The 26467-nt window shown below is 32.5% G+C and overlaps 2 protein-coding genes and 1 pseudogene across 2 annotated transcripts in view; all 3 read left to right on the forward strand.

Annotated features, from left to right (window-relative positions):
* The first annotated feature begins 5950 nt into the window (after positions 1 to 5950).
* Positions 5951 to 7640, forward strand: LOC125808544 (F-box protein At5g07610-like). The gene has a single exon (XM_049488226.1). It carries the CDS (start codon positions 5951 to 5953, stop codon positions 7313 to 7315), a length of 1365 nt encoding a protein of 454 aa, XP_049344183.1. The 3' UTR covers positions 7316 to 7640.
* Positions 7641 to 8944: 1304 nt separating this feature from the next.
* Positions 8945 to 10122, forward strand: LOC125808556 (uncharacterized; annotated as a pseudogene).
* Positions 10123 to 16537: 6415 nt separating this feature from the next.
* The window catches only part of LOC125808547 (probable sodium/metabolite cotransporter BASS4, chloroplastic), a 37879-nt gene continuing 27949 nt past the window's right edge, over positions 16538 to 26467 (forward strand). Inside the window, exons 1-4 of the mRNA XM_049488231.1 lie at positions 16538 to 16798; positions 21461 to 21560; positions 26170 to 26277; positions 26345 to 26412. Of these exons, the coding sequence (XP_049344188.1) occupies positions 16604 to 16798; positions 21461 to 21560; positions 26170 to 26277; positions 26345 to 26412 (471 nt within the window). The 5' untranslated portion in view covers positions 16538 to 16603. The remainder of the gene's footprint in view (positions 16799 to 21460; positions 21561 to 26169; positions 26278 to 26344; positions 26413 to 26467) is intronic.

Here is a 26467-nt window from a genome sequence, read left to right on the forward strand (position 1 = left end):
TTTCACAAGTACATTTGAAACAACTATTGAGCCACAATTGGGTAAGTGAACCTGCTTATTATTGACACTAATAGGAATTATCACTTCATTCGTCAACATATTCTTATTAGAGATCATGTGATTCGAGGCTCCAATGTCTATGATCCAAAACTCTTTAGATGAAGTTATAAATGGATGAGACATATTACCTGCATGTGAAGCAAAAGCATTACCTCCCATGTTGGATGGTTCTGTGAAATTTCTCATGTTGGCTGAAGATTCTCCCATATTATCCTTGTCAATTAACTTATGAAATTGAGCATAATGTTGTGGATTATCCATGTGATGCTGCATTTGATTGTATTGATTGTGAAAGTAGTTGGAAGGACTTGATCCTCTGCACCAATCTCTGAAGTATGTACCAAAAAGACCTCCACCTTTATGGCTATCAAACATCATCCCACTCTGATTATTGTTGGGCAAATCTCTATTGGAGTCAGTGTAAGCAGCTCATCTAGGACCTGCATCATTGTACATCCTGCCAGTATCATTATTTACAAAATGAGCTTGTGTCCTCTGATATCCTCTATGTACATTAGGATCATTAGGATTCCCAAATTTCTTCTTAAACTTGAAATTTGGTGGATAACCAATGAGTCTATAACAATCGACTTTGGCGTGTCCCATGAGTTTGCAATAATCACATTGAACATTTCAATTCTTCTTAAATTTGGGATGTTGTGTGTTCCTTCCAATTGTGAAAGAAGCAATGTTCGTGTTCATAATTGGCCCCACAGCAGTTGTCATATTTCTGTGGCTCTCTCTCTCAATCATCATTGAGTATGCTTGATTCATAGAAGGAATTGGGATAATCATCAAAATTTGACCTCTAGCTTGCTCATAAGTCTCATTCAACCCCATCAGAAATTGCAATAACTTTTGTTTGTTCATGAAATCTACAAAACCTCGTGAACCTTCATAATTAAATTTAGGAAATGGAGCTAAGAAATCAAACTATGCCCAACGCAATAGCAACATCGTGAAATACTCAAAAATGCTACTTTTTCCTTGAGACAGAGTCATAATTTCTCTATGTAGTTGGAAGATCTTTAAACATAATCTCTCTTTAAGGTCATTCCATACTACACAAGCATCAGATGAATACACGATGTCACTCAGCAATTCCTTTGAAACACAATGCATGATCCATGAGAGCACTATTACATTGCAATATTCCCATAGATCCTTCAGATTTGAAACAAAATTTTCTTTTTTGTATTTTCCATCGAATAACCCCAACTTGTTTCGTCCAAGTATGGCAATTCTGATTGACTGACTCCACACAGAATAATTTTCTAATTCGGTCAATTGAATAGAAACTAAAACTACTCCAGATGTATCCAAAGTGTTCAAATGCAATGAATGATTGTGACTCAATTTTTTAGACAAATCATTATCAACCACAATTGCCATTGATTCTCCAGCTCTTCACATGTTTACGCACCTAATCTTGACCATATTAATTGCCGCAAAGCTTTGATACCATGAAACAAAACAGGAAATACAGATAACAACAATGTATGGAAAGGAAGTGCTAGAGAACAAAAAGAAATATCTTCATTTCTGGTAGAAGAGAAATCAGTACATGATGAATTGAATTACTTGGAGAATACACTACACGTTCTCCATTATATACACATCTAGTTTTGCTCCTACTGACAGTTGTACACCATTAACTAACTAACATACTAACTAAATCTGTTAGGAATCTTCTACTGTTAACTAACTAATATTAGCACTAATTATCAGTTACTCTGATTTAGCTAAGTCACTACTCCAACTTCATCACTTTCACTAAAACATACATTCAACTTGAGTAAGTTGATTTGATTCCCTTCATTTTCTGGTTATACAACTGTATAAATTTTATAAAATTTTATTTATAAAAATATATGTTAGGTATGTGCTTAGCACGGGCTTGCCTTTCTAGTTATTAACTAAGAGAGGGTTAGATTGTCGAGTGATAGGTAGAGCAATCAACAGCTTTGCCACAACTAATTGACTTTTTGGAAACACTCTTACACTGATATATTTACTAAAAAGAAAGAAATTAAAATTGGATTGCAATCGGAAAAATTAAAAAAACTTAATGTAGAAGATTTTGGTGGTTGCATTATTTATTGAATTGCAAATTGCAATTGGATATCATTTTGTTCCATTAATGATTACAATATATAGGCGTGTGCTTCAATTTGATTCAATTTTATGTATTATCGCTTCAGTTTATCGGCTTTCAGTTTTTAAATATTTTAAATGAATAATCAAATCAATAATATATTTTTTATTTGTTTTGATTTATCAATTTTGATCCTTAACAGTTTAGTTTTTGGTTTAACTAATAAGAAAATACTTATAAAATAAACATATGACTTCTCTAACAGTTTTGACGCGACAAGACAATAATATATCTTTACAAATGCTCGGAAAGTAAAACCAGTAATAACTAACATGAAAAAAAACTGTACAAGTGTAACATAAAGAGAAATTAAGAAGAATTGGATTCTTACTTTACATTTTGACGTTTTGTATAATGTAAAGTTATCAACTCAAAGTTGTTGTAAAGTATTAATTGAAGGCTAAAGAGCAACGGCACTAACCAATAAGGTACTGTGATTAATATTTAATATTTATGTATGGATAAAGTAGTAAATTACTACCGTTCTAATGGGTTATTGGTTTACTCAATAACTCAATATTAAAAAATCAAACCCGAATTGATAGTCAAATAATTTTTTTAATATAAAACCATTAAAAAACGTTACCCCAATATTCCAATAACAAAAAATCAATAGCACTTTCTCGATTTAATTTATCGATCGGTTCAATTCTTGCACACCCCTAAATATATACAATAATACTGTATTTATTGTATTGTTATTCTAGGGTTGTACAAGTCAAATCAAACCGACAAATCAAGTCAAACTGGAAAAAAATAATTTGTGATTTGGTTTGGTTGGTTTGGCGTTGAAAAAAAATGACCACTCTTGGTTTGATTTGGTATTAAAAGAAAAAAAGTCAAACAGAACCCAAATCAAAGAATATTATAATAAAATTTTTAAAATAAATTCCTCACCTACCACACTACCACCTACCACACTACCAAAAAATGCCCTCACCTACCAATAAGATGAATTTCGCACCGAAAAATGGTATCAGAGCTATGGATGATAAAAAAAAATATTAATTATAATCTAATTGGTTAATACATTTTTAATTAGTCTATAATTTCAATGTTTAGATATGTTATTTCAAATTTGGGCTTGTATACTTTTGTAAATAATTTATTTTGTATTCAGATCGAAGTTACAATTATACTGTTATAATTTTTCAGATTCGAAGTTAACTATCTACTTTGTAAATATTTTGTTTTGTATTCAGTTTGACTATAACCTTTAATCTTATAAATTTAACATAATGAACATTGATATTTCAATAAAATTATTTTGTACTCATGTGAATTTTACCATTTTTTTTTAAAGATTTATATTCATTTAACATTTTATAATATGTGGCAAAATTTTAAGTCATTTTGCTTTCCTTATCCACCATTCCACGTGAAGGTGGGGGAGCCCACATAATCCAAATTATTTTAATCTAATTATGTTTGTACTTTGATATTAGCCATATATTAATTTTTAAATATATCATAACTAGGTAATTTGTCTGCGCTTCGCGCGGTCATAAATAATAATTGTATTAAACTGGCAAATAGTCATTTAATAATATCCATACATTAAAATTAATGGATAAAATAGGTTCTTAAAAAAATATTAGCAATATTTTGTAATGAATTCATATTGTATTCAAATGGATAATTGGAATTACACGTACAATTATAAGATTTCATCATTCTCAAACTAGTAACCAATACTTCCAAAGGAAGAAGTAGAAATAAAAAGAAAGAATGGGGGAGGTTCCAGATTAACCTAAGAAACTAAGAAATAAGAGACAAGTTCATAGCATAACCCTAATTGAGTATTTCCCTCTTATATATATAGGAATCTTCCTAGGGCCCCAAATGTAATTTGACATCTTCTCACATAGGTCATCCAGCTAAGTTATATTCATAACATATTCCAACATAAATTTGATTATTTGTCATTATTACATAACCCAAGAACCTCTAATGAATGAATTATTCAGAAAATAATAAATCATTGGTTCTTTAATCAACATTAAAAGGAAAATAAAGAAGAAAATAAGAATATATATATATATATATACAAAGGCATTTCGTAAGAAAAAGAACACATTTAAGTTGCATAGATTATACAATTGTGATATATGTCTCAGGAAAAAATTCAAAAATTTGTTAACAGGTTCCAAAAAAAATTACACTTGAATATGAAAGCAATTATAACTTTTGAACTTGCATAATGAATTTCTTCAATTGATAAGTGAGAAACTTCATATCTATGTAAAAATAGATAATATGTAAGTGTATATGTAGTACTTTTAAGTTATAGAATTTTATATAGAATATCAAAACATGAACTTTGAAACTGAGTACTATAATTCTTTTCTACACAATGAATATACCTACTATATGTGTATATGTTTAATATAATCGGAGACAATAACTTTGCAGCAACATAAACAACAGAGTTTAAAACATGTACTCAAAAACAACAATTAATATCTAATGACTGTAAAAAAAAACATACCATGATATGTAAAAGTATAATGAAATAAAACGAAAAAATCGAGTCCATTGAATGCACATTGTCCCCTTAAGAAAATTATTACCCTCTAATGCCTGAGGTTTAAAGAATTAGATCCTCTCAAGATGGAACGATTTTATTCACCAACGTATTGATACAAAAATAATGGTGTCAGTAAGCCACTCAACGGGAGCAATGTACACGAATATTAATTGTGCATAAGAAGAAGAAGAAGAAGAGGTTTTGAAATTTCGTTGTTTTGAAATGAGAGGAAATCCCTCAATTTATAGACAACAATGGGTAGTGTAAACAAATGTCTATTGTGCCTTATCAGAAATGTCACAACTCTTTGGAAAAGTCACAACCCTTCGGAAAGATCACAACCTTTCATAAACGTCACAACATTGCGTAAAAGTCGCAACTCTTCGTAAAAGTCGCAACTTTTCATAAAAGTCACAATTTTTCATGAAAGTCACAACTTTTCATAAAGGGAAGGCTAGTTTTGGAAATAAACAAATTAAAAGGGAATCCTTATTTGTGGTGGCGTCACGTAGACGAGTTTAGGATTCTCTTTTATATATATATATAAAAAAAATATTTAGATTTATTATCTTTCATTAGGATATTCATAATTGATAGAACTCTTATAAAAATAAATTTATCTATAAATACTATATAATCAAAGAATTTTTCAATGAATATTTAAGAAATTTTAAGAAGTAATAAAAATATTTTTATTGCTGGAATTTTTATTTATAACTGATTTTTTATAAAATTTCTAAATTTAGGGTCGTATACCCTTTAACACTAAAAATATCCTTTAGCAGTTATATATAACTTTTTCAATTTTAATTTGTTTATCTTTTTAATATACTATGTATTAAAAAGGAGTATTTATAAATATATTTAATACTCCACTCCCTCCGTCACTTTTATCTTTATATCCGTTTTTTGAAAGTTGATTTGATTAATTTTCAAAATTAAATTAGATTACGTTAGTTTGATATTTTAAATAAAAAATTCATATATTCAAAAATTATACGAAAAATATAATAAATTACAACTTTTTTTATATATATTAATATGATGAGAAAATACATCATAAAATATTAATTAAATTTTTATAATTGACTCTAAAAAAAAAACTATGACAAATAGAAGTGGACCATCGTAAACCAATTTGCCCCTTCCTTATCATTTTACTACTTATATAGAAAGAAAGGTGGTACGACATGTACGCCGACGGGTCAATGTCGGAAATATCCTTACAAGGACTTTCCGGTGACCAGCCAGCAGATTTTCCGGCATCCTTACAGGGATTCTCCGGCAACCAGCCAGTAATTTTCCCGGAATCCTCACAGGGAGTCGCTGGTGACCAGCCAGCAGTTTTTTCAGCATCCTTACAGGGAGTCTCCGGTGACCAGCCAACAGATTTTCCGGCATCCTTACAGGGAGTCTCCGGCAACGCCGATCTTTTGTCGGAGATTCTCCTCCGGCTACCTCCAAAATCCCTTCTCCGATTCCAAGCCGTTTGTAAAGACTGGTTTTCGATCATCTCAAGCCGTACATTCCGGCAACTTCACTGCCGGAGAAAACTCACTTCCGGCAAAGTTGACGGACTATTCTTCTGCTGGTGGGTCTATGGTAATAACTATGTTGACTTTATCCCTCTCAATGGGATACCCAAAAAGCAAAGGGGTATGATTCCTTCAGCACTCAAAAATATTGCTAATTCTACATCATCAAAAATTGAACAATTACATTCCTGTAATGGGTTGTTCTGTATAAGTTTCAATTTGGGTATTGAAAATCTTGATTATTATGTCTATAATCCTAGTACAAATCAGCATAGATTGATTCCACTCCCATATTTAGGTATAAAAGCTTATGAGATTGTTGTAATGAATTTGGCTTTTGATCCTATGGTATCTGATTGTTATAAACTTGTATGTGTGATGAAATTAAATGGGGTATATGAAATTTTTGTATATTCATCAGAAACTGAAGTTTGGAGAGATTGTATGGAGATGGAGATGGAGATGTTGAATCAACATTGTTTAGGTCAGGGTGTTTTCTTGAATGGTTGTATGCATTGGGTTAGTGAAATGTCGTCTTTCTTAAGGTTCGATTTGGATTTGATGTGTTTTAGAGATATGCCTAGTACTGATATTCCTGTTGGAGTGTTGAAAAGGAGTATAAGGTATTTTGGGGAGTCGGGTGGACATTTGCATCTAATTGAGGTACATGGGTTAAGGTCGATGAGTTTTGAAGTTCTTGAGATGGAGATTGATTATTCTAAGTGGTTTGTGAAGTATCGTGTTGATCTTAGTTCGTTGCATACTACTTATCCGTTAATGTTGAGTGAAGAACTTGATTTACTAGATGTGAATGGTCGTACTTGCAATGTTGTATCTTTGGTTGTCAATGATAAGGAAGATACAGCAAGGTTTTTGGTAACCACACCTGATGTTATCATTGAATATGATGCTCATCTTATGACTATCAAGGAGGTTGCGGACATAGAGATAGCAAAGATCCCTGTTATCTGGGAAGATGTTTCGGTGTTTGAATGGTATGATACACATCAATATGTTGAGACAATGGCGCGTGTTTGATATTGCTATGGTTTCTTGTATAGAAGTTTGTTTACTTAAAGAAAGGAAGTGGTGATGGATGAACCATATTCATGTATATAAACGACGTGATCATGGTCACTCTGACTCATCATTGAAGACGCGCTTATGATGTTTGTGGTCTATTTGCTGGAAAGAAATCTTGTTTTTTGCATAAACTTCATCAGAGAATTGTATTTGTGCAGTTTGACTCCATCTCTAGTTGCTTTCTTCATTTGTAAATGTTTTGTAAAATTACTAGTTTCCCATGGATGTAATTGTCGTGTAAACGACTTGTTGTACATTGACAATTCAAGGTGGATGATATATATGATTTTATGATTTGGTGTGCTGCATATTCTGGGAGTTATTTGCTTTGATTGTAATCTTACACTTCTTGATTCACACAAGTTTCATGATGTAATATTGAAGAGAAAATTGAGTTAACTTTTCTTCCCCTTGTACCAACAACATTTGAGTTTTACCATTTCCATTTAATTTTTTCATTACTTTATTGATCTTAACAAGCTTATCTAACATCATATTTACTTGTTTAACAATGAAATAATAAGTTCTATAGAATCATGTGCTCTTGATCTCGTGACAATTTTAACTATATCGATTTTCAGATAAATAACTTAACACTCATCGTGAGGCCAAACCAGTCATGATATGGTTTAACTCAATGCTCTACTTACTCACTTGCTTTGATTTGTTTATTTTTTATAAATAACTTATAACAATTGTGAATAACAACGATGAAAATATGGCACAAGGGTTACTTCCTAATGTTATATTATCCAGGACCAACATTTCGTCATGAGGAACACTTCACCATTCGTTGATTAATGCAAAAAAAAAATGTCGAAATGATACAATGGAACCCGACTTGAAGTATTTAAAATGAACAAGATTTACTTAAGGTATCACCATAAGTGAATGTTGGCAACAACTTCACGATGAATTTTGCCTATTATATTTAACAATAGGATTAAAACTTCCAACCAAGGATAAATAATTCCTGCAAATTCAGCCGTACCAAGCTACCCTATAGACATGATTGTTGAGTTGTCAATGGCCCACTATATATTATTGTGCAGTTCATCATTTTGTCTGGCTTATGAGTTACGTATGGCTATGAGCCTGGCCAACAAAGTACAAAATGTGGCAATGTGAGCATCACAAGTGACAAGAAAATTTAATATTATATAAATAGTTATGTAATGTATCGATATTATATAAATTGTATGTAATTTTATATATATATATATATATATGTGTGATATATAACTATGTATCAGTGATGTATATATATTTATAAATATTGTTTATACAATATTATATATATTGCAACAGTTCATCTTTCTCAATGAATTTTTTTTTTTTCAAATTCCAACCAACTCAAATCTCTTCTAAGCAGTCCTAAAATTTAAACATGATGTCCTCGCGATATTTCAAGTCTTTTGATATGTTATTCACTTGAAACAATTCACGTGGGTGTTTTAACAACAAAAATGATTTATATAATAATAATAAGTAGGAGGACTATTTATAGAAAGAAAATGAAGGGCTTGTAAACATTAAGCCAAATTGGAAACTTCTCCCTTAAATGAAAATTCCGGTGACCGTCAAATGGATTTCCCAACATCAGTTATCAAAGTCACCGGAAACACTGAACTCTTAACGGAGATTCTCCTCGGTCTACCTCCAAAATCTCTTCTCTGTTTCCAAACGGTCTGTAAAGATTGGTTATTCCATATCTCAATCCAAAGATTCCGGCTACTTCATAGCCGGACAAAACAAATGAGTTCCCTCAAAGTTGACGGACTCTTCTTTTGTTGGTGGGTATATAAAAAGAAGTACGTAGACTTTATTCCCATCAATGGAATGTCCGAAAAACAAAAGAGTATGATTTTGAAGCATACTACATCTTCAAAGATTGAACATTTGCATTCATGTGAAGCTCCGGTGATGGAAATGATCAATTGTACTTTGTTTAATTATAATCCGAGTACAAATCAACGTAGGTTGATTCCACCTCCATGTACAATTACAAACCCTAGTCATCATGAAGTGATGGTAATGAATTTGGTTTTTGATCCTATGGTATCTGATCGTTATGAAATTGTGTGTATATATTATGAAATCAGACGGGGATTACAATCAATATTATGTATATTCATCAGAAACTAGAGTTTGGAGAAACTCTACAGCGCGTACATTAAAGCAACAATATTTTTTTTATCTCAGGGTGTGTACGTACTTGAATGGTTGTATGCATTGGGTTAGTGAAATATCGTCTTTCTTAATTAAGGTTCGATTTGGATTCTATGTGTTTTCGAGATATGCCTAGCACCGTCATTCCTATTTGAGTGTTGAAAAGGAATATAAGGTATTTTGGGGAGTCTGGTGGACATTTGCATCTTAATTATTGAGGTACAAGGGTTTAGTTCGATGAGTTTTGAAGTTGTTGAGATGGAGCGAGATTGATTATTCTAAGTGGTTTGTGAAGTATAGTACTGTTGATCTAAGTTCTTTACATGTTACTTATCCGTAGCGAAGATTTTGATTTACTAGATGTGAATCGTTGTACTTGTAATGTTGTATGTGTTGTGGTGGATGATAAGGAAAAGACAACAAGATTTTTGGTGAGCACACCTGAAGTTATCATCGAGTATAATTATCGTTGTACCACAATCAAAGAAATTATGAAAATAGAGAAAGGAAAGATCCCTGTTACGTGGGAACAAGTTTCAGTGTTTGAATGGTATGATGCCCACCAATATATTGAGACAATGGCTTGTGTCTAGTGATATTTTTATGGTTAATAGATCTTCTTTAATAAGTATTTATAGTTGCTCGTTAGGAAGGAAATTAATTCCAGTATGTATTTATATTTGATAGGTATAGATTATGAGTCAATTCATATATTATTTTATTTAGCATAATAATTACATCAATAATTAAATCTTACCTAACTAGTATCCTACAATAACTAATACTAACAAAATGACTATAAAGTAAAATCTAGTGTAATAGATAGACCACATCACATGCCTGTGTTATCATCGAGTATAATTATTGTGGCATGACAATCAAAGAAATTATGAGTAGGGCTGGACGACATAAAATATCAAAAATCAAATTTTCGAATCGAATCGAAATACTTGATAATTTAGTATGCGGTAATTATTGGTATTTGGTATGATATTCAGGAGTAATATGTTAGAATTATGGTATTCGGGTTTGGATTTTGTATGAGATATTAGTACCATTTGATATTCGGTATTTCCTGAATACCGGATTATTTACTTAATAAAGGTCATATATTAAGATGTTCATTGCTAATTAGTATAAGTTCAAAGAGAAAGTTAAATAATATACATAAACAACTCAAAATCACATGTCTTTTAGTTGTATCAATTTGTTTTTTTAATGTCTTCTTACTTGTTGATTTTCTATTATATCGTGTCTTCACATAAAAAATAGAAATAATTGGAGAAAGAGTATTAACTTTGTAATACAATCGGCTACAAGTGTTACCGAATACCGTACTGAACTAAAGTTAATTTACGAATTATCGAATTACGAAATTTAAAATTTTGATATTTAGTATCAAATTTTAACTATCAATTACCGAATTATCAAATTCAAAATTTGAGAATCCCGAAAGAATACGGAACGGCAACCCTAATTATAAGAATAGAGAAAGAAAGGATCCCTATAAAGTGGGAAGATATTTTAGTGTTTGAATGGTGTGCTACCCACCAATATATTGAGACGATGACTTTTGTCTAGTGATATTACTAATTAACGTTAATTTCTTCTTTAATGAATTTATTTAATTGGTTAGGAAGTAAATCAATTATTTAGTAAAATTATCTTAATTAATATTGATAGATATAGATTATGAGTAAATTTATATATATTTTTTTAGCAGAGTACATTGAAATAATAAGTACATTAATAATTAAATCTTTACATAATTAATACCCTACGTTTATCAATAACAAATATCTTTGTAAAAATTTGGTGATAGATGAACCACATCACATGTATGCAAAGGAAAATCTTGTTTTCTCTGCTTAATAATGATAGATGGACCATATCACATGTATGATGTTTTCATCGAATATGATTATTATTGGCTTAAGTCATATACGGACCCTTAAAGTTGTCCTCATATTTCATTTAGCCACTCCAATTTAACCTTTTACCTATTGAACACCTATACTACAATAAACTTGTACCTATTAAACATTTTTTGCTGACATGGCAGCATGTGTGTAATACACACACCAAAAGAGCGTGGAAGACATCATTTACTTTTTAAAAAAAGATTTTTTAGAAAAAAATTAAAGTAACATCTCCTCTTCTTCTTTGACTCAACTCAACCACCATTGCCACCAACTTTCCGCCATCGCCATTCTTTCTCCGGTCATCTTCTTCCCCTTTTATTTTCCAAGCCATCGTTTTCTTCCCCTTCTTTCACCACCCACCACTTACACCACCAATATCTAAATTTATTATCGTCAAAAATAGAATCAAATTGCATCAAAAATAATTTTGAAGGAACTCCATTTTTTTCGACGAATCTGAAATTATTTTCTTCGAAATCGTTAAAAAATTTAAATCCTAAAAAACTCACAACATAGAAGAAAAAAAGTATTAACAAATCTAAATTAATGTTTAAGAAAGTAGTGAGATTGGGAGAAATATCATTTACAATGTTGAATAAGATTCAAGGAGAGGGGTAGGTGGAAAAAAAAATCATATAATTTCGAATTGAAAGAAAAAAAGCTGAATTGCAAATGGCTATCGAAATGTGCTTTGATTTTGTCTCTTTTGATATAGAAAATGGGGAACGGACATCATGGGGTGGGTGGGGTGTTCTGGGTAGAAGAAGAAGAAAAGGGGAAAGAAAGATTTGTTTGTTTTTTTAATTATTATTTTTTTACTGAAAAAATAGTTTTTGTTTATTTTATTTTTTTAATCTATGTTTAACTGTTTTTTATGGGCCCAATGCCATATGTCTCTTTTTGATTAGCTACTATGCCACGTCAGCCGCGAGTGTATGACACACTATCTTTACTTTTAGTTGATTGTCAAAAAAAAAGTGTTCAATTGGAACAAACCTAAGATAAGGTGTCTAAATGAAATATGCGGACAACTTTAAGTGGCTAGAGATGACTTAAGCCATTATTATTTATCGTCGTAGGACAATCAAATAATTAATGATATGAATGAGTTTTTTTTTTCAAAATTACTTTTTTGGAAAATACTTTTGAGAAAAATCGTGTTTGATCAATAAATTCCCCCCAAAATTACTTTTTCAAAAACACTTTTGAGAAAATATACTTAGAAATAATTTTGACTTTGTTACTTTTTTAAACTTCGTAAAGAGGGAATAAGCAATGTGTGTGCTTCACAAAAAGTAATTTTGACTTTAGGTGTATTATTATCATTATTTTTTTTAAAAAAACTTTATTGTTTCTTGATTCATTTATCATCGAGATAGATGGAGAACATATATTATTTAAAAATTACGTAAAAGGTACTATAAATCAAAATAATCAACAATTTCAAATATTTTATAATATATTAGAAATTTATCTAGTCTCAAAATTTCACATGTGTCGCATAAATTGAGACAAAGAGAGTAACATAGTACCATAAATCATAATAATTAACAACTTAAATTATTTTTAAAATATATTTAAAAAATGGACTCTTAAAATTTCACATGCATCACATAAATTGAGACATAGAAAGTAACATATATTATTTGAAAATTACGTTAAAAGTACTATAAATCTCAATAATTAACATAGAATATTTAAAAATCATGCAAACATTTGGCTGACTCTCCTAATTTCATCCGTTCCACATTAAGAAAAACTTAGGATCAGTCGAATAATTAACTGATTTACCCTTCTGCTTCAATATTCTACTCATATTTGGTGCTTTCTCCATTTTATTTATTTTTAATTATGATATGTATTTAAAAAATTACAAAAAAAAAAAGTAGTACCATAAATCAAAATAATCAATAACTTAAATATTTTTTAAAATGTATTAAACAATTGGTTTACTCTCAAAAATTTTACTTGTGTCACATAAATTGTTACAAGATGAGTAATATATATTATTTAAAAATTATATTAAAAGTATTATAAATCACAATAATTAATAACTTAAACTATTTTATAATCATTCAAGAATTTAGTTGACTCTCCTAATTACATATGTGCCACATAAATTAAGACTTATGAAATAACAAAAGGACGAGCTCTTTGTATCTAGTCCAAATAGAAAGAAGACAACAAATTAAAGAAGGGAAATAAACCAAAGGGAGAGAAGCATATCAACTCAGGAGTAAATTTGATTAATATGTAAAGCTAAATTAAATTATATCAACTCAATAGTTCAAACTTCTATGTCTATAACGACCTGACTCGGTCGTTCGGATCGCGGGCCAATAGGAAAAGAAATTAAGTCAATTTTTTTTGAGTAGTAACTTAAATTTTTTTGACTAGGTCAGTTTCAGACAATCTAGGCTAGGTAAGGTGTAGCGTCATCGGGGAATGGGTGGAATGTGATTTCGAGGTTTGGTAGATATTTTCATGTAGCCAAGAAATTAAGGAGTCCATAAAGGCCTTTCAAAATTGAATTCGGGTAAGGAGAACTCCCTGAATTGAACTTGACGTGAAAGGTATGTGTGTCGGGATGTCAAGGGAAGAGTTAGTATTATAAAAATGACCTTTTTCGAAGTTTGATTTTCTGAAGTTTCGTTGAGGCCACTATAGCGAGAGGCATCCCGCTAGCGCAGCGTGTGTAGATCGCTATAGCAGGGAAGTTGTCTCTATAGCGGCAGGGCTAAATCAGGACTTAGTGCAGAAAATAACCCAAAATCCTATTTTTTACACTTTGAGTTCTTGGACTTGGGGGTGGGCAATTTGGGGCAGTACTTAGCACTTGTTTTCCCACGAAATTCATCGGTAAATGTAAGAATTCAACTCCCAACCATTATGAATTGATTCTTAAGCCTTAGTATCTACATTATTGTTATTGGGGAAGGATTTGACATGATTCCACGGTGGAAAAGAGCCCTAAGTTGGGAAACATGATCATATTTTGGTCGGGATTAGGATTTGTTAATAATTCCGGTATACTAATAGGTCATTAGTGATTATTGTTGTTTATAATGTTTGTTTTAGACCAAGAACAAGTCAAGACACTTTGCAAGGTCAGTTATTTAGAGTATTCAATATACTTGATTCAGAGTAGATGATGTGGTTATATGTTTTCGATTTATGTATGTATGCATGCATGTTTACTGGCTTACTGTTTTGTAGTATCATTTGTGCAATGCATGGTAGGAAATGTATGAAATGACATCATGTAGATAATCTCATGCAATGAACTTGAGATTGTATCTTGCATAGTAGGAAATATATGAAATGACATTAACTATGGATGGTTCAGATACCACACCGGTACAATGACTATGGATGACTCGGGTGCCACGCCGGTACACTAACAATTTGAGTTTGAGTTCCGTGAGAGGACCAAATATGTGATTGTAGTTCCATGGGAGGACCATACATTTGCATTGTGATCATATAGGACATGTAGTCATATTATATCAGTATTCAATTTTTTTTATTAATCTAATTAAGTATAGTATTGATTGAAAATTTGAATAGGTACATTTTAATTTAATAAAAATAAAATTTAATTAATAGTTTTATGATAGATATTTAAAATAATCTTAATATTAAAAGTGCATTGATACTTGTCATTTTTCATAATTTGACTCTCAAAACTATTTTTTTTAAAAGTTAGTCAAACACAATCCATTTATCAAAAACCCTTTTCAAGTGAATTAACCTAACACAAATTGTTTTTTTTTTTTTCAAAAGCACTTTTCTGAAAAGCTATTTTAAAAAAATATTCATCAAAATAAATAGTTTTTAGTAGAAATGTCAAACAGACTCGTACAATCATGTACTAGGACTAGTGATATTTGTATCATTTTTGGTTGATTGGTGAGCGGTGTAATTATATTATTAGAAGTTTTAGATTAAATATTGTATAATAATTTTTGAATGATGTATTATCTAATTTATTTGGATAATACATAAATACCTCTCTAAACTGTGATTCAAAATTTTAGCGAAACACCTAAATCTAACTAAAGTCTTACTACCCTTTTAATTTATGTTTAGATGGAATAAACATACCTCAAAAGCTGACATAGCAGAGAGAGTGTACATAATTTTTTGAAAGCAAGTGAAGACCTAAAAAGTTGGACACAAGCCCCTTTTTAATTGGTCTATCTATAATTAGTTAATAGGCATAATTATTTACATTAAAACTTATATATTTAACTATTTTCATTTCTTTCTTTGTAAAATATTTATTTTAATTTTTTCCTCACTTTAAATTTTATATTTTTTTCTCTTTCACTAGTTTCTGATCTTTTCACTTTTACTTATTTTTAAAAAATTATGTGTAATTTTTTAAAACAATTTATCAAAAAGTGTCCTTTAATTTATAACTTTTTTTATGTTTTATTTGATCTTGTTCACTTATTTTGATATCCGATCGAAATTAGCTTATTTTAAATACAATTTTGAATTGAATCAAAAGGAAAGACAAAGAAAATAATAAGAATAAATAAAATCAATAGAAAAAAGAGAAAAAAATAATAAATGAAGGTAAAAACCATGAAGAAAAAAAGGTTTAAATACAAGGCAAAAAATAAAAATAAATTATGTGTATCGACTTAATTTAAATACAAGATAAAAGAAATACAAAGATTGTTTAAAAAAACTAAAAAATAATAATTACATATATGGCGGACGCGTGTGGTACAAATGCAGTCAATTTACTTGGTTGAATGTGCCACATCAATATAAAAGTAGCACGAAAATACAGAAAAAATTGAGTAATATGATTCTGATTAAGTTATGATGCATGCTTTAATTTTGGTCATAATTTAGGGGTACATATGCATTATCTCATGAAATAATAATTTTATACCAAACTTATAAATTATGTTTTTAATAATTTTTAATATTTATAAGTGTATAAATGTTATCATGACTTTAAAAAGGTGAAGTATGATTTTCAAAAAGAATTACAAAACACACTTTAAAACTTCACCACAAAAATATTTGAAAATGTATTCACAAACCTAGCTTAGTGGGAATATATGTCATTTATAAACTTTTCCTCAACCATACTCTCAATCACCAATTGAGTGTACCGTTTTTGTGTTCACTCACAATGGCGGGGACTCTCCAAATTCTATTCCTCAATCCTCCGGTCACCGGGAACTCACTGTCTCGGTGCCGGAGTTCTCATCTTCCGACGACCCACTTCCCGTTTTCTGGCAACTGCCCTTCGATAATCAACTACAGGTTGCATCTTGGTTCGAAATTTAGTTCACCTGTTAGAGCCAGTTCACAACATTCAAATAAGGTGAATTTGCATTCCTTAGTTATTGTATGTTTTCTCCTTCAATGTTGGGGGCTATATTCAGTTTTTTCACAACTATAATTGTTACTATGTCAATTTCAATCCCACAAACATCCACTTATCTTATTCAGTTTTTCACTCACTTTGTAAGTGGCTGCTAGATAGAAAATAATTATCTTTTTTCCTGTATAAATTCAAATATACTGAAATTTTAATGAATTTTTTGTGCTTTTATACTTCAATTCGGTTCTAGGAGAGTTTATGTTTTAACAGTGGCATCAGAGCTCTAGTTGATCTTATAGGATCAAAAAGTTTAACTTACAATGCAAATGACATCCAACAACCTACCTTTTTAACTCCACCTTTTACTTTCATCAATAAAATTATCAAATTTGGTCTGTGAAGCTGCCAACTTTTTTAGAAGCCTATGACTCGGGGAAACTGTGACAGATGATTGATCAGTACCTGTTCTACCGGCAAATCCTACCATGGCTCAAATCAAATTCAACAGTGTAGAGAAGGAAAAGAAATCCAAAGTCAAGTCGCTTATGCAGAATTCTGAGGCATATTCCATGTTCTATAGAACCATTGATTGTAAAACAACAAAGGAGGCTTGGGACAAATTGAAATAGAATATCAAGGTAGCGATCGAACACACGAGTTTGAGTCTGTGAATATGCAAGAGGATGAAACAATCAGTAAGTAAGCAGATCAAATCTCCTTAATTGTTAATAACATTAGGCTTCTTGGTGAAGAAGTTACAGAATACACAGACAAATGGATTGCGTAGAAAGTTCCTGTAACTCTTCCCGAGAGGTTTGAATCTAAGATCTTCTCTCTTGAAGAACCCAAGGAACTAAGCAAAGTCTTATTAGATGAACTAATGAGTGCTCTTCAAGCACAAGAGCAAAGAAGGACTATGAGATAGGACAAGTTCACTTAAGGAACTTTCTCTGTGCAAAAACAATACTCTGGTAAAGGGAAGCATAAGTTCAATTAAAAGAATAAGGGAAAGCAAGATGGTGAAAATAACATTGGAGATGTAAAGGAGAAGTTCCCTCCGTGCAAACATTGCAAAAACTACACATTTGGAAAAGCACTGCTGGTGGTGGATAGTCGATGCTATATGCGATAGCTATAAGAAGATGGGGCACATATCCAATGTTTACAAATAAAAAATAAAGGCCTCTAGAGCTTTGCAAAGATAACTAGCAGAGATTGTTGATGCACATGAGGAGTAACTCTTTGCAGGTTCATACTTTTCAACAAATGAATTCTCCAATTTCTTGGCTTCTCGATAGGGGTTGCACACATCACTTGTGCAATGATGCGGGAATGTTCAGCTTCCTTGATGATACTTACAAATCCAAAGTAAAAGTGGGAATGGTGAGGCCGTAGAAGTCAAAGGTAGAGGCACAATTACTGTCTCAACAATCTCAGGTGTTTTATACACACTTGATATGATTCAAATTTATTGAGTGTTGAACAAATGTTTGAAAAGAATTATTCACTGTATTTTAAGAATTGTGAATGTTGTCTCTGACCCTTTTGGAATAGAATTATTGTGTCAAGATGAGTAACAAAATGTTTTAGTTGATTGGGAGAAATAGCTGAGCATGCTTATACTAGTACTTCACAAACATGTAGAAACATATGGCACAAAAGGTTTGGTCACTTTAATCAGAGAAGCATCACAGGGATGACAAAAGTAGTTAGTGGAAAATATGCTTGAATTTCTTTCTAATGGTCAAGTTTGTGAAACTTGTCAGCAGGGAAAGAAAACAATACAGTCATTTCAAGCAAATCAACAAGCTAACCAAAAACTTTAGCTCATTCATATGGACATTTGTGGCCCAATGAAAACAGATTCCATGAGTGGTAACAAATATTTTCTCCTTAGTATTGATGACTGCACCTGTATGTGTTGGGTTTATTTCATGAAGCTGAAGAGTGAAGTCTTTAATGTTTTTAAACAGTTTAAAGCTTGAGTAGAAACTTATTGTAATCTCACTATTAAAGCTTTAAGGTCTGACAATTGAGGGAGGAGAATATACTTTTGCTCAGTTTGTAGAGTTTTGTAATACCACAAGTATAGAACACCAATTGGCATTACCATACATGCCACAACAAAATGGCGTGCTTGAAAGGAAGAATATGACTGTAATGGAGATGACCAAGTGTTTTTTGCTTGAAAAAAGATCCCAAATCAGTTTTGGACAAAGGCAGTTAATACCTCAGTATATTTGCTGAACATATTGCCCACTAAGGCCTTGCAGGACATGACTCCAGATGAAGCTTGATGTGCGACAAATCATCAATAAACCATCCCTGACTCTTTGGGTGTATATGTTATTATCAAGTTCCTGTACCTAAGAGGAGTAAGCTAGACAACAAGGCTTAGAAGGGCATATTTATGAGCTATGGTTCATCATCCAAAGGCTATAGTATTTTCTGTTTGAAGATAAAAAAACTAGTTCTCAACATAGAAGTGAAGTTTGATGAAGTAGCTACTTAGGATTGGAAAAATCAGGAGACCTTTTTCCTGATTTATTTTTAAAAGAGTAACCTCAAGTTGTAGAAGATGAACTAGTGGATGACGTACCAGTGCAGTGAACCAGAATCTTGAAAGACGTCTATCAGTGGTGTAGTTTGGTTATATCTAAACCAACAAGCTATGGTGAAGCACAATTTTTTCCCAGGCATGGAGGAGAGCTATGCAAGCCGAATTAGACATGATCGAGAAAAATGGAACCTAGCAACTCATTGACTAGCCTAGAAATCTCAAGGTGGTTGGTGTAAAATGGATTTTCATGACAAAACTCAATCATGATGGCTCAATTTGCAAACATAAGACTAGATTGGTGGTGAAGGGACAAGCACAACAGTATAGTGTGGTTTTTCATTTCCTAGAAAAGAGGATTAGGTATATCTCTTAACGAAGGCCTTGTGTGACCTAAAACAAGCTTGGCACGAAAGGATGGACAATCAGCTCATCCAATTTGGCTTCAGTAGAAGTCAAAGTGAGTTACTTTGTATGTGAAGTTCATTGGAGGTGAGTCCTTAGTTCCAATTTATGAGAATGACATGGTTGTGACAGGAAACAAAATTGAACTAATCCAAAGGTTCAAGGATGAAATGGAGAGTCTTTGAAATGATTGATCTTGGAGTCATGAAGTACTTCCTTGGCATATTGCTGCAGTCCAATGATGGATTTCTTATATGCAAGCAGAAATGTATTTCGGATATTCTAAATAGGTTCAAAATGCAAGACTGCAAGCCTGTGAGTACTCCAATTTCTACTGGTGTGAAGCTTGGCAAGGATGAAGATTTTGAAGAAGTGGATGACAATATGTATAGAAGCTTAATTGGCAGCCTTCTATATCCAACCACAAGCCGATCTCACATTCTATTTGTTGTAAGTTTGCTCTCTTGGTTCATGCATTTGCCTAGAGACACATACTTCATAACCGTTAAAAGAGTGTTAAGGTATATAAAAGAAACCATCAAGTTTGGATTTTTTTTTTTCCAGCATCTGCAGAAGTGACTATAAATCTGGTTGGTTACTCTGCTAGTGATTGGGGTGGCTGCATTGATGATTCCGGAAGCACTTCTGGATATCTGTTTTGTTTGGGCACAAGCTGTTTTAGTTGGAGCTCTAGGAAACAAGAAACTACATCTCAATCAATAGCAAAAGCCAAGTACGATGCTGTTGCATCTGCTGTGAACCAAGCTATCTGGCTAAGGAAGACGTTGAAGGACTTGGGCCATGAACAAACAGAAGCTACCAGGATCATATGTGATAACAAGTCAGCAATTTCAATCTAAAAAATATCCAGTATTTCATGGTCGAACTAAGCACATTTCATTTTATTAGAGAAGTCCAACAATTTAAGGAAGTTTCACTAAGTTACTGCCACAGGAAAGGTTTGAAAATCTGAGGTAAAGAATTGGTGTTTGTCACAAAAATGCCAAGGACAATTGACATTTTTACTTCCAACTTATTGTTTTTACTGTTTTTTGCTTATTTCAGTTTACTGCATTCCTATTTTCTAGGAAAAGACTTGGTCAAATTTAGTTGCTTAAATTTCTAAAGAGTGGTCCTTTATGGCTGTTAGTTGTATGTTTTCTTATTCCCTTTTTCATCAACTAATACGTATCTGTCAAAACATAAACTCTTCTAAAACTGAATGAAGTATAAAAGCACAAAGAACTCATTATAATTCCAGCATATCATTTATGAGTTCTTTGTGTTTTTATACTTCATTCAGTTTTAGGAGAGTTTATGTTTTAACAGATACGTATTAGTTGAGAATGTATTTTAGACATGTTAGCTATTTCGTAGTAAGTCCTATGCATTTTACGAGTGTTTTAGCCTTTCAGTGATTTTTAAGTTTAGAAAATATAGACGAACTTCTATCACTTTTCATTTGTGTTTCTATAATATTAGCATGAGATGAGTTTAAATGTAGTAACACGGTCAGTCATATAGCTGACCCCAACTTATTTGGAACCGGGCGTAGTAGTGTATGATCTATATGATAAAAGAGTTGTGTATTTGAAATTAATTTGGTGTTCAAAACTGCAGAAATCAACTTTAGATGGCTAATTTTGAATGAAGGGAGTAGGTTACGTTTCCTTGCTGATAAGATTTATGGTATTTTTCAGGGAAATGGTTGTGGAGACGATCTTCCTCGGGCTACTGCAAAAAACTCTGATTGGTTAAAACCACTTTCTGGTTTTGTATCCAACAATTTTTTGCCTTTAGGTCAGCTTATCCAATCTTCCTTGAGAGAATTTTGATATTGTGGACTGGATTTCAGATTGATATATTGTTTTTCAAGCTAGACGATGATGTGTGGCTTGGATTGAAGGGGAACTTTGGAACATTATATACCTTAATTGTTTAGTCTCGGCAGTGAATTTCGTAACTTTTGACCTGTCAATTGAAGAAACATATCTTGATGGTTTCTTAAGTGTACCAATTTTGCTCTTTGTTTTTTTCTTCCAGTTTCTTACATGAACTTAGAAAGACATGCATTGGAACATTACGTACTTCTTTAGAATAGTTTCTGGGAATTTCGTAACACGGGTTTATGGACTTGGAATGTTGAAGTGTGTGACCATCTCATCCAAAAGCTTAATCTATTAGAGAGAACACACTTTTATTAGTTAATTATATATTCTCAACACGCCCCCTCGCGTGCTGGCTTGATTCTTTTTCATGGGCCAAGCACGTGGAAATTCTTTTTAATTTTGGGTGGCAGTGAGATTCTATCTCAGGACCTCTGCCTTCTCTGATACCATGGAATATTGTGTGTATTATCCAGTTAGTGAATCATAGGTGGTTCATTTACCTTTTTGTGATAATGATTCATAGGTTGTGCTTAAGGGGATATATTTCTGGGAATGAGGTACATTTTAACAATTTGGGTCTATCCGTAGACAGATGATTAAGAGGGTGTTTGGATTGGCTTAAAAGTTGGTCAAACCTATTTTTAAGTCAGTTTTTGACTTTTGGAAGTGTTAGGCAAATATAAACATAACTTAAAAGAAGTCAAAAAATGACTTAAAATAAGTTAGGAAGTGTTTCGCAATGTTAAAAATAACTTAAAATAAGTTTAAAATGGCTTAAAATAAGTTAAAAACTAAAAGTAGGTCTCCCCCTACTTTTTATTTTTTGACTTAAAAAGTCTTAAGTTTGACTTTTTATTTTTGACTTAAAAACTACTTTTTTAAGCCAATCCAAACGGATGTATCAAAGGATTTTTCATTTGTATATATCTTTTAGTCTGAAAATTTTTCGTTTTTCATTTTAATGTTTTTATCTACTTAACAAGTGCCTAGACTTAGGTTAGGAATAATATTTCCGAAGTCAAGAAATTTGACCTTTTACAATTCAGTGGCTCACAAGCTTTCAACATGCTACATTCTAACTCAAGAGGAGGTTTTATCGAGAGAAGCACTAGTCTTAATCGTGCAGTGTCTGTGCATGATGTGCCTTAGTTTCTGGTGTCTTCTAGTGGTTTTCTCCATATCTCCAGCACTACAACAACAACATACCCAATGTAATTCTACAAGCGGGTCAAGGGTGGGTGGATGTACACATATTTCACCTTACCTTTGGTGGGGTAGAGAGATTGTTTTTGTCTTTCCGGTACACCCTCGGGTCAAAAGAGAAGTTTTCGAAGGGTCATAAGAAAAATATGACAGCAAAATAACAAGATACCAAGAACACGAAGCAATGGATAGTAATACACATTGAAGAATAGAAACAACGTGATTACTAAATAATACTACTAATAAGGAGAAGTGTAAGCTGCCTCTCTTGCATAAAGTGCGACTAACACTCAGTTACCTACTAGCCTTCTACCATAAATTCTCGACCTCCATTCCTTCCTATCTAGGGTCATGTACTTAGTAAGTTAAAGCCATGCCACGTCCTGTCTAATCAACTCGTTAACCCTCCCCCATTCTTCTTCGGCCTATCTCTACATCTCCCAACTCCTACTACAACTAACCTCTCACATCTCCTTAATGGCTCCATCCGCACACCTCCTATTCACATGCCCGAACCATTTTAGTCTTGCTTCCTCATCTTGTCCGCTACAAAGGCCACTCCCAACTTTCCCCGTATAACTTCATTCCTAATCATATCTCTACTAGTATGGCCACACATTCATCTGGGCGTTCTTGATTGGCCAACACTCTGCCCCATACACCAATGTTGGTCTAATTACCACTTTATAGAACTTACATTTGGGTCTTTGTGACACATTCTTACCGCACAATATACTAGATGTGAGCCTCCATTTCGTTCATCCCGCTCCAATACGATGGTTTTTGAACCATGAGTTTTGCCCTATTATAACATGTTTTCTTGGTTTGCCAAAAAGAGAAAAGAAAAAGAAAAAGAAAAGAAACAAACCCCTATTATCAAGTTTGCCTGATTGTGGTTTTATTCTATGGAGACACATTAATATCGTTCAATCAACTATTCTTCAATCCCTATTTAGTTAGGATCCATTGTATGAATCTTTTGTATCCAATACACTGTATTTAGGTCTCTTACTATATTCAAAAAGATTTGTAATAGTTTGACTATCTTTACTGTCAACCTAACACAATCATCCTTTTGTTTGTGTTTGGGACTGGTACGCCTGGAGAAAGCTCACATAGAGGAGGTTGCAAGACAGATTAGCAATCAAATAAAATGCTGAAGGAGGTTAGTAATAGTGTAGTGCATATGTGAACAGTAACATAAACTTGTTTATAGCTACATATCCTACACAAATTTTGTATGAGTATTCAGGACGAATAAATGCAGTAGGAATAAGTTAGATTGTTCGTGGTAGGTCTGATTTTTGGATATATATACAAGTGTTACCTTATCAAGAAAATTGTCCAAATGACGAACGGTTTGAACCACTGGAAACTAGACTCAAAAGGACTATAGTTTTTGTTCATAAATCATCTCCAAATTCGTTGTATATTAGGAGATATGCTCTTGTGAAGTCATGCCATGCGTTATTTGAACATTTCTTCGCCCCTAACTCTTTCCAAACCAAATCCAAGATACTTCTCCCCACACCTAACATCCTTATAACCCTCCAAACCACATTGCAACTATATTCTCATATTCAAATGATATTATTCTCATTTGTAGCAATTGTTGGAATGCAAATAAATTCGTTAACGTACTTTAAGGAGTCAAAAGCTTAGGAAATTATTCCAGGTTGTTACACGTCAGGACCTGGAGCATTATCGTTTGCGCAACTCATAATGATATTAGAGGCAACTTGTTCTTCGAATGGTCTCTGTAATAATTTCTTTTCTCTATTTTAGATTGATCTCCCAAACAGTAGCTAGGTCTCCAATCAATTGTTTCTGAATGATGGTTCTTGTAGTAGCTGAGAATTTCCCCTTTTATACTCTTCTATCACCTCATCCTCCACTATCAACTTGCCAATTTGGTCGTACCTTCTGTGTGCATTTGCCATTTTTTTCTTCTGTACTCCTGTCACCCTGTTTCAGCCAATTAATCCTGGATTTTTGTCTCTAATGTATTTACTCATACTTGGAAATATCCCCCAACTCCATTTGTAGCGTGGCCCTCCTTAATAATTATTCTTCCTGCAAAATCCTGCTTTCTTGTTCAAAATCCAACTCCAACACTTAATATCTGGTTTCTTCTTATCAATGTTTCCGTAAGTGTCAGCATTCCACTCCTTCAGTTTGGCCTTTAATAACCCTCTTGGCAAGAACGGAATCTGGTCTGCCCTCAACACAGAAAGAAGTCACCAGTCTTTCACAAGGTCTAGGAATCCATCTACTTCTAGCCACCAATTTTCAAATTTGAAGTAGGACGGTTTTTCCTCTCAATCCCCACAGAGAAGCATAATAGGAGAACGATCTGAGGATATCCTAGTAACTGAATGGGTATTGGGTAGTTGGAATAGAAGAAGAATATGTTTTTTCTTCTTTCCTAGCTCTACTTTTTTCCTTAAATTTTTTTTCTATAAGAATGAAATAGGTGATGTTTCAATCAAAGTAAAACTCAATTTTTCATTAGATGAAAGTTTGTGCTGCAGCTAATAAATTATAATAGAGCAAATACAAATACAAGATGCCTTTAATCTGTATACAGCTGATGCCACATGTACTGTAATTTGGTAAGTGTAATAGCCTCGCACACTTAACACCTCCCCTTGGGGCATCAAGATGAAGCAGATTTCTCTGCATCCATAAACAGCATGTGCAGCTCCAGATCAACAGCATAAAATTGTCTGATTGTGATAAGAATTTATATGTCTATGTTTTGTTGCTTTGTCCGTCTCTATCTGGCTCATTATCTTTTCAAGAGATTGAACATAACTAATTTTCTTTTATTGAAGGCATTATGCCCAATAAGCTGATGCAGGAAGTGTTCCTGCACAGAGTTGGTTGGACTTTATGTGATATTGGAACAGTATTATGTACTATAAGGGTTTAATGTTCTTGTAGTTCTTAACTATACCAATTGTGTTGTAATTTTGGTCACAGTGTCTACATAGCTCTTGAATGTTTTTACCATTTTGAGAAAGAACGAAAATTGAAATGGCTGTCAAAGGCATCAACTTCTGCCAGCCAAAATAACCATGAATCCTTAAGTGTGCACAACAGTAGAGTATACAGGAACTGGGATTGTTGATTACCATGAGTGATACCTGATTACACTAAAGCGTGTTGTTATCATGAAGGTCTTCTTGATATTCTGGAACGTTATTTCTGATGTGGATGTTATTACATATATCCTCTAAAATTCTGAATTATTTTATGCTTACTGATTGAAAGGATTTGTAGTACCAAAACTCATGCGTTCTCAATCACGTTTGCAGCTTTAATTGGTGGAGTAGCATTAGGGCTTGCTAATCCTACCCTTGGTTGTCTGGCTGATAGATATTATCTGTCCAAAATTAGCACCTTTGGCATATTTATAATCTCAGGTAGAGTTCTGGCTTTTCTCTTTGTCAATTTTGGTGCCCAGTAATTATTTGTCTTCTTATGATACAGGGATTACATTGCGTAGTGATGAAGTAGGTGCTGCTGCTGAAGCTTGGCCTGTTGGGCTATTTGGTCTTGTATGAATTCAAACTCTTCTCTATGCCATTTTAAATTTTGTTGGTTCTCCTTGTC

The sequence above is a fragment of the Solanum verrucosum genome, unplaced genomic scaffold (genome assembly GCF_900185275.1).
Source record: "Solanum verrucosum unplaced genomic scaffold, falcon-dt-bn FXZP01000160.1, whole genome shotgun sequence".
NCBI lineage: Eukaryota > Viridiplantae > Streptophyta > Magnoliopsida > Solanales > Solanaceae > Solanum > Solanum verrucosum.